General features: G+C 36.3%; 2 protein-coding genes across 10 annotated transcripts in view; one reads left to right on the top strand and one right to left on the bottom strand.

Moving 5' to 3' along the window:
* The window catches only part of CCDC82 (coiled-coil domain containing 82), a 146,031-nt gene that overhangs the window by 105,012 nt on the left and 29,005 nt on the right, over window positions 1-12,014 (top strand). For 2 of the 9 annotated variants that reach the window (XM_032167212.2, XM_032167217.2), the window contains exons 1-3: window positions 4,499-6,320; window positions 9,105-9,937; window positions 10,430-10,631. In XM_032167212.2, the coding sequence (XP_032023103.1) occupies window positions 9,119-9,937; window positions 10,430-10,631 (1,021 nt within the window). In that variant the 5' untranslated portion in view covers window positions 4,499-6,320; window positions 9,105-9,118. The other 7 variants (XM_032167211.2, XM_032167214.2, XM_032167213.2 and 4 more) reach the window with 7 other exon arrangements.
* Window positions 291-3,846, bottom strand: JRKL (JRK like). Its single transcript, XM_032167219.2, has 2 exons — window positions 3,786-3,846; window positions 291-3,376 (listed from the first exon to the last, which is right to left on the bottom strand). Exon 2 carries the CDS (start codon window positions 3,207-3,209, stop codon window positions 1,635-1,637), a length of 1,575 nt encoding a protein of 524 aa, XP_032023110.1. The 5' UTR covers window positions 3,210-3,376; window positions 3,786-3,846; the 3' UTR covers window positions 291-1,634.

Below are 12,014 nucleotides of genomic sequence, written 5' to 3'. Positions count from 1 at the left end.
AAAAATTATTTTATGTACAGCTTACTTTATAGCAGAATGTGTCATTATCTGATTCAATATGTATGTTAACTTCTGATGGTTTTTCCCACTCTACACTGAGGAAATTCATGCAATAAACACAATTTTTAAACACTTTCATCACACATCTTCTGAAAAATGTAGACATACATCTATCATGAAAATAAGAAATTATGGAAAACTAAAAATACTTTTGAAGTTTTAGTATTCTACAGAAAGCACTATAAAATGTTAAGTATTTCAACAAAAAAGTTAAACCTTTAAAAAGTGACTAATAGAGAACAATTCTAATTTGTTTTTTAAAAATTTTTGGCCAAAACATGAAATAGCATGGAAACACTTTACTTTTAAATTACAAGCTACATTAATATGCATATGTGCAAAGTAGTTTCAATGTCTTGAATAAACATACTTAGTTTACCAAAAAAATTACCAAAATTCTGATTTAGATTACATTTTAGCAGATTAATCCCTTTTTATATGTATTAAAATAATAAACAATAATATTCCTTAGTGTCTGGTACTTTCAGTAATTATTTCTGCTTTCTTCATAAAACAGGATACAAACATATGACTTATTTAAAATCATAAAACTTTATTATTGTAATTTCCTTTTCTCATCAAAGGGCCAGATATGACAATATTTTTCAAATTATAGACAACATTTGTGAGTATGCAGTAAAAAAACTAAAAAAAAAAAAAAAACAACAAAAAATCTTTTTAAATCGCAAATTCCCATGATGTTCCCCCATATAAGGTGGGAGCTCATATCATCACACGTAACATTACAAAACCTGTACTATATAATTAGACGAATAAATAATAAACCTATACTATTACCAAATTCATAATAAAAAGATCAACTTAGCAAATTAAAATCAGCCTATTTACTCCCTTTGTATAAATAACCTGAAGTTCCCCAGGTTTTTATTTCCCAGTTTCCTACAAATGAATTGATCAGAATGCCTCTTTATAGATCAGCTTTCCCATAGTTTGGCAATCACATCCCATATTTACTTCATTTCCAGAATAATCTCCCCCGCTTGCAACCCACACAAATGTAAGAGAATGGAGGCATGATTTCTAAATAATTTCTATAATTCATAATTATTTCCCCATTATTGAATTTCATTTTTGAATTATTATAAATCATCCTGAAATCTAATAATATAAATCTTTCTCATCCTATCAGTCTATTAAAATATACAAAACATCATTTAAGATGGTTAACACAAGAAAAGATAACTATGGCAGCCTTCATAAATCAAGCAAAAGATTTCAGAAAAGTGCTTCAGTCTGTTCAGTTATCTCTAACTTTCACTAGAAAATTTAGGGAATGCCACTGTTACAGAACGTATAATTGCAGATTCTAAAAAGTGAATACATGTGTACATGTAATTTATATCTATTCAGTATCATCTTCTGATTATCTGTACAAATAAAAGGACAAAAGACACAGATGATGAAAACACATAATCCTCAAACCACTTCAGATACATTTTGTGCCTGTATTTCACAGGACCAACTCTGAGAATTCAGAACACAAAGAAAATTAAGCCATATTGCAAAGAGTTTGTCACAAACACAACGAGCAGAACAATAAAATTGAAATGACATTATTGACTTGACTTTGTCATCTTCTGTTTATTTCTGATGGTGGCTCGAAGTTTACGTATTACCAGTCTATCAGGTAGAATCATATCACCTTGTTGTTCTAGATAATCCAATAAATTTTCAGTCCATTGGAGAGCAGCTGCATGATTAATATGTTTCTCTGGAATTAGTTCTATTTCCTCCTCTTCATTTTCACTGGATTCATCTGCCTGGCCTTGTGCTCTTCTGATGATTTCGCTATCAGTTAACACTTCATAGCCTGGTTCAGTACTGTCTACTTCAAGCCATTTTTCAAGGTTCTCAGTAGTCACATTTTCCAATCCTTTGGTGTGTTGTAAAATGGTAGCCACAGTAGCCACAGAAATATCTTCAACATCAAAGTTCAAGCTCTCTTTCTCCTCTACCATAGGGAGAATCTTCTTCCATGCTCTGCTAATGGTAACTGGTTTTACTAAGTTCCAGGCCATTGCGATTTCATAAAGTGCATCCAGCAGAGTTAGCTTCTTCCAGAATGATTTCAGGTCATTACCTTCTTCCAAGTTGTTCTGGAGAAGACCTGCACGATAATTTCTCTTCATCGTTGCTATGACTCCCTGATCTGAAGGCTGAATCAATGAGGCCACATTAGGTGGTAAATATTTAGCAAATATTTGGCCATCATCTGACCTTAGGACATTTTCATTTGGATGTGTTGGTGAATTATCCAACAAGAGCACAGCCTTTTCCTGCAAGCCTTTAGATCTTAAATACTCTCGAACTTGCGGCACAAAAATTTTATCAAACCATTGTCGGAAAATGGAAAGATCCATCCATGCACCTTTTTGGCTGAAATAAGAGACTGGCAGGTTTAAGGTGTCAGTTGATTTAAAGGAGCGAGGTTTCTTTGCTTTCCCCACAACACAAAGTTTAAGTTTGTGTAAACCTGTCGCATTGGCACAACACATGATTGTGACTCTTTCTTCAACTGATTTGTGCCCAGGGACAGTGCATTTACCTTTGATTACTGAAATCCTAGAAGGCAAGCACTTCCAAAAGAGTCCAGTTTCATCTGCATTGTAGATTTGTTCAGGCTGTAAATTCTCTCGTTCAATAAAATCTCGAAAGTTGTTACAAAAATCTTCCACCGCAGTCTCATCTCCATTTAATCTTTCATTTCTAATGTTAATCTCTCTAATGCTGTGCCGCTGCTTAAAACGAGTTAGCCAACCGGCAGAGGGGTTAAAATCACCATCCATTCCCAAAGCATAAAAGAAGAACTCTGCCCTTTTTGCACAAATTGGTCCCGATATGGGATTCCCTTTTGCTCTTTGCTGGTTGAACCATTCCAGCATTGCCCTGTCCAATTCCTCATACATGGATGGTTTCATAGATTTCCTCTTGGCCAAAAGACTTGTGGAATCAGAACTGCTTGCATAAGTTATAATCTTTTCCTTATTTTTTCTTATATCCCGAACTGTTGTTTCACCAATTCCATAAATCACTGCCAGTTGTTTGGAAGAACCTCCGTCTTCAAGTTTCTTTATTATATCAAGCTTATCTTTAATAGTCAACACTACACGCTTCCGTTTCCCCGACATAGCGAGGTAATGGGATTCACCCCACACTCACAATGTAGCAATCCACAAAATCCTTCCTTCTCTTACACAGTCTCACTTTAACAGTCTTAACACACTCAGTCTTTCATCCTTACCAGCAACCTGGTGGCCCTGATCCCCTCCCGGGCTGGGGTTGGCTGGCAAATAGACTGCAGAAGAAGGTGAAAGAGGAGGAAGTTTGAGAGAACAGGCCTTTCTTTAACTTATACGGGCAGTAGCGGAGGCCCCATGTCACCGCGGATAATCCGGATTAAAGGCATGTGTTTCATTACCCCAGCAGCCGTGAGAAAGACTATACCCCCATCGTGGCCACGAACCTCCTGCACGTCCAGATCCCGGGTAACCGCCCGTCACTAACCCCTGCCACACCCCGAAGTTACGGCAGAGAGCCGAAGAGCCAAGGAGTCAAGGACTGGCACCCTTCCTCAGGGGAACGGATATATTAGATTCCTTCCCCAGCAGCAGGGCCCTCCCGCCGCGCAGCCCCAGTTTCCCGCGCCAGCTTCAGCCAGGACAGTCCTCCCAGTCCCTCAAAACCCGCCAGGCCCCTCTCCCCACCTCTCTTGCAACCAGGACCCGCACAGCTCCCCGCCTATCGCGCGGCAGTCGCTCCGCCCCTAGCCACGCTCCCGGAAGACGATCCCTCCCGCCGCCTGGCCCTGCCCCTCGCCCCGCCCAGAGGCGGGACTTCCCATGGTCCCCGGAAGGGGGAGGAGCATCGCTTGTCATGAGCTGGTTCCCGGAGCGGGGGCGGAGGCGGAGGCAGAGGCGGAGGCGCTTTGAAAGGTGAGAGCGCGAGGGCGGTGCAGGGCGGTCTCCCGGCTGGGACTCGCTCGCGCTCCCGGTGCTAATGGTTTATTAGAGGGGCGGGGGAAGCCGTGCCTCCTGGCGGGCTAAGAGAAAAATTCCCGCGGGCGCTCTTTGGGTGGACCGGAGAACACCCCTCAGCTCTTTGCGCCTCTAGCCCTCCTCAGCTGAGCTGCAGTGGGCGCGGTGCCCGTTATTTCCGCCTTGGGGAGGTGCTTGGAACTGATGTAGGGAGCTCAGTTGGTGACTTCTCGGGTTTCTGGCCTTTCGAGGCCCTTGTAATTGTTTTCTCGGTGCAGAGCCCTTTTGGGGTCTGGGGGTTTCTATCGTCCTGCGCGCGTCATCGCGAAGCTTGGCCTGAGGGTCCGGTTTCCTAGCTACTGTGCCCCTCCCTCCTGGAGGCAGAGTGACGGACTAGTGGGCTAGCGGGCGCTGGATTCCTGCGTCCCGCCAAAGAGGTTTGTAATCATGAAAGTCACCCTTCCGGGTGTTAATTCCTGAGAGGATCTATTCCTCTGTCTACCACTCATTCCTGCTGCATTAACCTTCATTGTTAACGGATTTTAATGAATAATATAGTTATCCCGGATATCATGCTGGCAGGATCCACTTTGCGAAATTGTGGACTGTTGGACTGTGATTCTAAGTGGGAGAAATAGGCTTTCCTCTCTTCATTTTCTTATATCCTATTTCTGTCATGTTCTGTCCTGTTTTCCTGCCAATGGAAGAACTACGATAAGTTTATTCATAGCAATGTGATAACAACTTGATCTTAATCATACACTGTAGCCCTCAAATCGTGTATTATGCTGGCTTGTTTTTGGTGTCGCTAGTAATTTCATCAGAGTGTGAGCTCCTTGGGAGCAGAGACCATGTTTATTTGAAATGGTGGCAGCACAGTTCCAAGCAGGTCCTTGTATTTTGGTAGATATTCAATAATTATTTTTCGGCTTATTAATCTTTGCTCTCCAAATTGCCATATAAAAGAAAACATCAAAGAGGAGTGGTGTTTTACACCCAAGAGTGGATCTCTCCCGGTAGAATTTCAAATAATGACCTGGGGTTCCACTGCCTTTCAAATCTGTAAAGTGTTAACTACCACCTGCATTGTTTATACAGCAAGTAGGTGATTTCTCGAATGAATCTTTTCTTGAGTATGAATTAACCTCAAAGTTTAGAAGGAACTATATTTCTTCTGATGAGAAAGTCAAATGGCATCATCAAAGTACTTTTAGCTATAGAGGTACTGTGTTAGAGAAAGAACACAAGCAATATGGATTATTGCCTTTAATATATATTCTTTGGCAGATAACATAGCTATGTGTGTGCATCTTACATTAACCATGAAATACAAAGATGTGATAGTATTGATCATCTTCATTCACTTATTTAATGCTTTCTGTTTGGAGTCTCTGTTTTTCTCTTTGCTTAAAGGTAAGGTATCATTATAGAACCTCGATAAAATTCTCATTTCAGGAAATTAAGTGTATATTCAACATATACAGAAGTAACATTCATTAGCACGGATTCTCTTTTGAGTAGATTCTAAAGACCAAGAGGTATCTTACCCATCAAACTAGCTTTCCTTCACATCTCTTCCGAGGTTCACTCACCTTTTCCCTCCGTTATCATTCTTCCCTTCCCAGCTAATATAGTAAAACTACCTACAATTTAAAAAGAAGAGCCAAACATATTCAAATTGTCTTTCCTTTTCAGTAACAGAATTTTTTACCTTACTGATATAAATGGTCATTTTGAAATATGAGAGACCCTGGCAATTTGGCAATTGGTCCAATGAAACCTGATTTATTTTGTTTAAATAAAAGATGCTGCCTCAGGCATTCAAATTCTGCAGTTTTCCAAAATATTTTTCTCATCAGAGACTGCCTTTCTTTGAAATTTTACTTTTGGGCTCACTGGGGACTCCTTTAAATTTTGCGATTGGTGTTATTAATAAGATGATAGAGGGAAGTCTGCAAATATTCTTTTCTTGCCTAGTGGATAATAATTTCCAGAAGTTTCTGGCCTAACTCATGTGCAGTAAAATTCAGTTACATAATTTTTTTAAAAAGCATATTTGTAAACTCTAAACCATTTTAATGGTTATTTTTCTGAAACTAAAATACAGCATGAATGAGAGATAAAAATAACGATTTTTAAAGGCTTAATTTTTGCTATCTTGTACAAATGTGATATTGGCAGCAGTCATTGTGTGGCACTGGACGGGGAATCAAGAGACCCGGTTTCTAATTCCTGCTCTGTCACTAACAAGCTGCGCGATCTTCGGTAAGTCATTTAACCTCTATGTCCTTGGCTTTGATATTTACACATAAAAATAGATATCTTCCTTCTAGGATCATCGTCAGGATTTAAAAATCAATGTGAAAATGCACGAAAAACTTAAAGTTTCTTTTATGGCTTAACTGTGCAGTCATAAGTTTTTAATAGTGTGACATTCTTAATCATTTCCACCATTGTCATAGGAATCACCTGTTTCATGATAAATAACTGACATTCTGAGTATGTTATAGTTTTGTAAGATAATCATCTAGTGTATATGAATTTGCTTTTGGGTACTAATAAGAATCATCTTTAACTTTAATGTTCTTTACTGTCCATATTTGCTTTAGTATATCTACTGCAACCATATTTGTCATTGTTTTCATAAATGTTTTTTCATTATTTCTCCCAGTTCAAACAGGTTTATTAGAAAGCCATGCTTTGTTATTACAATGTGATATACTACACGTGCACATATGCACACTTAGCTTACGCAAATTTATGTGTTTACAAATACTTTTTTGTACTATACGGCTTAAAAATATAAGATGTCTAGTTCGTGTGGTGCTTAACCAAAGAAACAGTAAGCTGTTTAAAACCTGGAGGAGAAATTGGGTGGACATATTGTAATGCAGTATAGTGTACACAAAACCATGCTTTAAGAGTAATATAGAGATTTTTTTAAATGGTAATTTTGACTACACACAATTTTCATCTTTGCTGATTTTAATGTAAGCCTTTTGTAAGATGCAACCCAAGGGTAATTTCAAATAGCAGACTGCCCTGTTGACCAGAATTTGTTAGATTGCTGTTACAATGCTGATTATATTTTATAGCAATTACTGTCACAAGGTTATACTTTGGGCAATGGCTCATGCCTGTAATCCCAGCACTGAGGCCAAGGTGGGAGGATCACTTGAGGCCAGGAGATCAGGACATAGTGAGACCTCCATCTCTACAAAAAATTTAAAAATCGAAACAGATCGCTTGAGCCCCAGGAGTTCAAGGCTGCAGTAATCTATGATCATGCCACTGCACTCCAGCCTGGACAACAGGAAGAGACCTATCTCTTAAAAAAATGAAAGTTATATTTCATCCTACACACTATAATTTCTGCTGTATAATCTTGGCAGCCCCCGTTCTGATTTCACATGCGGTGTTAACCATTATACAGAAAATCTTATTGCCGTATAAACATACCAGAATTTGTACAATTAAATGAGCTGTATCCTCTCTTCCACAATCTATAGGAAAAAAGTAATCCTCTTGGAAGGCTGGAAACATAGTCCAGTAAGATTCCCATTGCTCAAAAAATTTTTGGCATTGAATTTTTGTAATTACCTTCAGAATTCGCAGCACATTTTTTGAATGTTTTTAATGATAGTTAATTCTCATCTTCTTAAGTTGGATTTCATTTCTGCAAGCTGCTAACAGGTCTTTATAACCGAGACAAGTGAATGAAGTGGGTATTAAAGTCACTGTTTGGGATAAAAAATGAAGTGTGATTATTTTCATATTTTTAGATTTTTTTTTTATAGTGTGTGGTTTATAGAAAGACTCCAGGAATATTCTGTGCTGTGGTGGAAATATTGGAATAATCAGCCTCATAAGGTGATTTCTTTGGTGAGGATAGCTGTCAGTTCAATATATACCTCTAACATGTGTATTTTGAGGTCAGTCTTATTACATTGTCATATTTCTATTCCCTGACAACCACAGAACTACATATGTTACTTTTTTTCTAGTTATCGTACCTGTCACTTATTGTTCTTTTAGTATATACTTGTGATAATTTTAATGGAATTCATTCTTTCTAAATGGTAAACTGACAGCTTTTGTTTTCCTTCCCAATACTATGCTCTGCTTTGCCATGAAACTTATTTGTTTTATTCACTTAACTACATTATTGGATTGTTAGTTAAGTTTTCTGTTGGTTATATTGTATCTTTAACTTTGAGGGGAAAGCCACTCTCATTTTACTAAGGTATAAAGAGGCCACAATCTTAGTTGATATATTATCTCTCAATTTTGCACTGCTCTCTTCTTTATGTCATTTGTTACTTTATAACTTTCTTCGTGTAAATTGATCTTTTATAATTTATATCATTTCTCTATTCAGAATCCTTTGCCTACAGGGTGAGTCATCCTGGTAATCCCATTCAGTTTTCTATTCTTTTCTCCTTTTTTCCAGCATAAAACTCTTTTTCATACATTTTAAGCCACGCTTATTTACTGAACATACCATCTTCTTTCTTAAAGCCAGAGTTTTGCCCTTACTGTATTACTTGCCTGACATCCCTTTTTCTTTCATTCTTTCTGTTCAAATACAATGAATCCTTCAGAATGCTATCAGATCACATCTGTTCAAGGTAAAGTGAAGCACTTGCCTTACTGATCTCCCTGCATCTTTCCACTTCTATTGCAGTTATTTATGTTATTCATTTGATACTAAATATTACCTTGAAATTTTCTTAATTATTATATGTTTTAGATATTTTAGTTCTGCACATAGATAATAATCTTCTAAAGGACAGCACTATGATTTTTCTATGTATCCCTTTCAGCACAACATACAACATAATTCAGAATAGATGTTCATATAATTATTTCATAGGCATTCAGTAAATTATTTGTTAAATTAATGTTCTGCCATCTTCACTCAGATATTTCATGTGATTTTACATTTGTGGACCATTAAATAAAGCCAAATAAATATAATTTGTACCATAAATGCATTCATTGCTCTAATCTGGTTATCACTGTTATATTCCTAAAAACTTTATTTTGTAGAAGCTTAAGTGAAAATGATACATGTTAGAAGACATGAAACAAGGAAAAATTCCAAGAGTCACGTGCCTGAGCAGAAATCACGAGTTGATTGGAGGCGAACTAAAAGAAGTAGTATCTCACAATTACTTGATAGTGATGAAGAGCTTGATAGTGAAGAATTTGATAGTGATGAAGAGCTTGATAGTGATGAAGAGCTTGATAGTGATGAAAGTGTTGATAATTACAAAAGTTTTGAAAATGATGAAGAGCTTGATAGTAACAAGGGACTTGATTGTAATAAAACACCAGGAAGTGAAAGAGAGCTTAACTTAAGTAAAATTGAAAGTGAAGGAAACGACAGTAAGTGTCTCATTAACTCTGGCAACACAACATATGAAGAAGAAACGAACAAAATCAAACATAGGAATATTGACTTACAAGATCAGGAAAAACATTTAAGTCAAGAGGATAATGATCTCAACAAACAAACTGGACAAATAATAGAGAATGATCAGGAAAAACATTTAAGTCAAGAGGATAATGATCTCAACAAACAAACTGGACAAATAATAGAGGATGATTTAGAAGAAGAAGACATCAAGCGAGGAAAAAGAAAAAGGCTGACCTCTGTGATGTGTGACAGTGATGAGAGTGATGACAGCGATATCCTAGTTAGAAAAGTAGGTGTTAAACGTCCCCGTAGAGTGGTTGAAGATGAAGGTTCTTCAGTGGAAATGGAGCAAAAGACTCCTGAAAAAACATTAGCTGCACGAAAGCGAGAACAACTTCAGAAGCTCAAAGAACTCTCAAAACAAAGATCTCGTCAGAGACGCAATAGTGGTAGAGATTTTGAGGTGTGTTATATTTTGTTGGATTTGTTATTGTTTTTCAGTTTTTTTCTTAAAGTATTTAATTTTTATAAAAATCAAAGTGCTGAGTCTGTTCCATTTCTCAATAATTCTAGAATTTATTTTTTAATCAAGTATTTTTGAACATGTTCGATTACACTATTGTACATAATATACTGTTTTATCATGAGCCTCAGTCCATCCTTCTTTTTTAAAATTGAAAGACTATTTGTTATTTTATATGATCTTTCTTGTTTTTAACTTCTTAAAATTTTAATGTCCATTTTAAACATTTTACATCACTTAACCAAGGTATATTCTTCTTCTTAATAATTTCAAAAGTTCAGCATTTAATATGACAATTATTTATTTTTAACTTTAAAATATGAAGTTAATTTCTATGGATCATTTTTTTGCTGTCAGATTTAATCTTTTAATTTTATATTGATACCATTTTAATGGCACAATTTACTGAAGCATTTATTTTAATTTAATTAGGACTCTGAAAAGGAATCTTGCCCAAGCAGTGATGAAGATAATGAGGAGGAAGAGGATGATTATGAATCTGATGAAGATGGAGATGATTATATTATCGATGACTTTGTAGTGCAAGATGAGGAGGGTGATGAAGAGAATAAAAACCAACAAGAAGAAAAATTGACTACATCACAACTGAAATTAGTAAAACAGAATTCTCTTTGTAAGTTCAATATTAAGAAAATGTTTCATGAGTTGTTCTTATGATATTTTATCAAGTATCAAATTAGGCTTTTAATATCATGTTCTAAATCATTGACTAGGAACTGTGGTTTCATATTCAGATAACCTTGTCAGTTTAATAGTTTATTCCAGTGGTCTCAGGAACCATTTACATTTTTTAAAATTATTAACCCCCAACATGGCTTTACTTCAATGAGTTATGCCTGTCAATATTTACCATTGTAGAAATCAAAACTCAGAAATTTAAAATATATTAATTCATTTAAAATAATCGTTAGTAAATTTATTACATTAATGTAAATAACAATTTTATGAAAAGTAACTATATTTTTCTCCAAAATGTGATAAATGGCATTGTTTTACATTCTTGTATATCTTTAATGTCTAGCTTATAGAAGCCAGCTAGATTCTTTTTTTTTTTTTTTTTTTTTTTTTTTTTTTTGACACGGAGTCTCGCTCTGTCACCCAGGCTGGAGTGCAGTGGCGCGATCTCCGCTCACTGCAAGCTCTGCCTCCCGGGTTCACGCTATTCTCCTGCCTCAGCCTCTCCGAGTAGCCAGCTAGATTCTTATATCTGGTTTTACGTTCAGCCTGTTGTGACATGTTTTGGTTGAGGTGTATGAAAACAATTTTGCCTCACACAGGTAGCTGGAAAAGGGAGGAGTATTTTAATAGTATTTTAAAAATAATTGTTGATATTCTCATTTGATACTATGCCAAAATTTGACAAATGATACTGTTTTCTTAAAGGTAGTATGGAATTCAAAACCATATAAATGAACTTTTAGTACTTGCATTACAACCATTGGTCTGTCTTGCAGTTTAAATAGATCATTTCCCCATGCATGATTTTGTGATAAAATGCATCAGTCATTTGGAAAATACTCGTTCACTGGATGATACAGATCCTCCAAAATATTGACATATTTCATTATATATATATTTTTAATTATATTCATTAATATCACCACCAATCCCATGAGAATATTTCTCAGGTATTGAGAAGCTGTCAGGCTCAGAATAGCACATACAAGTTTTTCAAAATTCTGATTTCTGCTTTAAAACTTGATTGTTTTCATTGGCGACAAAACACTGTGAATTGTTCTTTTTGAACTGACAGGCTTACTTTGTTCTTTTTTGAGAAAAGTCTGACAGATTCCCAAGTCTGAATAACCAGAGCTTGTCACTCTTTCTTTCAAATAATGGTATTTCGTGAAAAATGAGGCTTTCCCCCAGCACACACAGTTGCACAGGTGTTTTTCCTTCAAAACAACCATTGTACTTTGGTATGCAGTGTAAGTATTTTTTATGCACTTTCCATTTCATCCTATAGAATACTACAAAGATGTGTACTTCAGATTTA

This window comes from Hylobates moloch, unplaced genomic scaffold, assembly GCF_009828535.3.
Source record: "Hylobates moloch isolate HMO894 unplaced genomic scaffold, HMol_V3 SCAFFOLD_11, whole genome shotgun sequence".
Lineage (NCBI taxonomy): Eukaryota > Metazoa > Chordata > Mammalia > Primates > Hylobatidae > Hylobates > Hylobates moloch.
The sequence above is the reverse complement of the archived record's forward strand: the minus strand, read 5'-3'. Positions and strand labels throughout refer to the sequence as shown.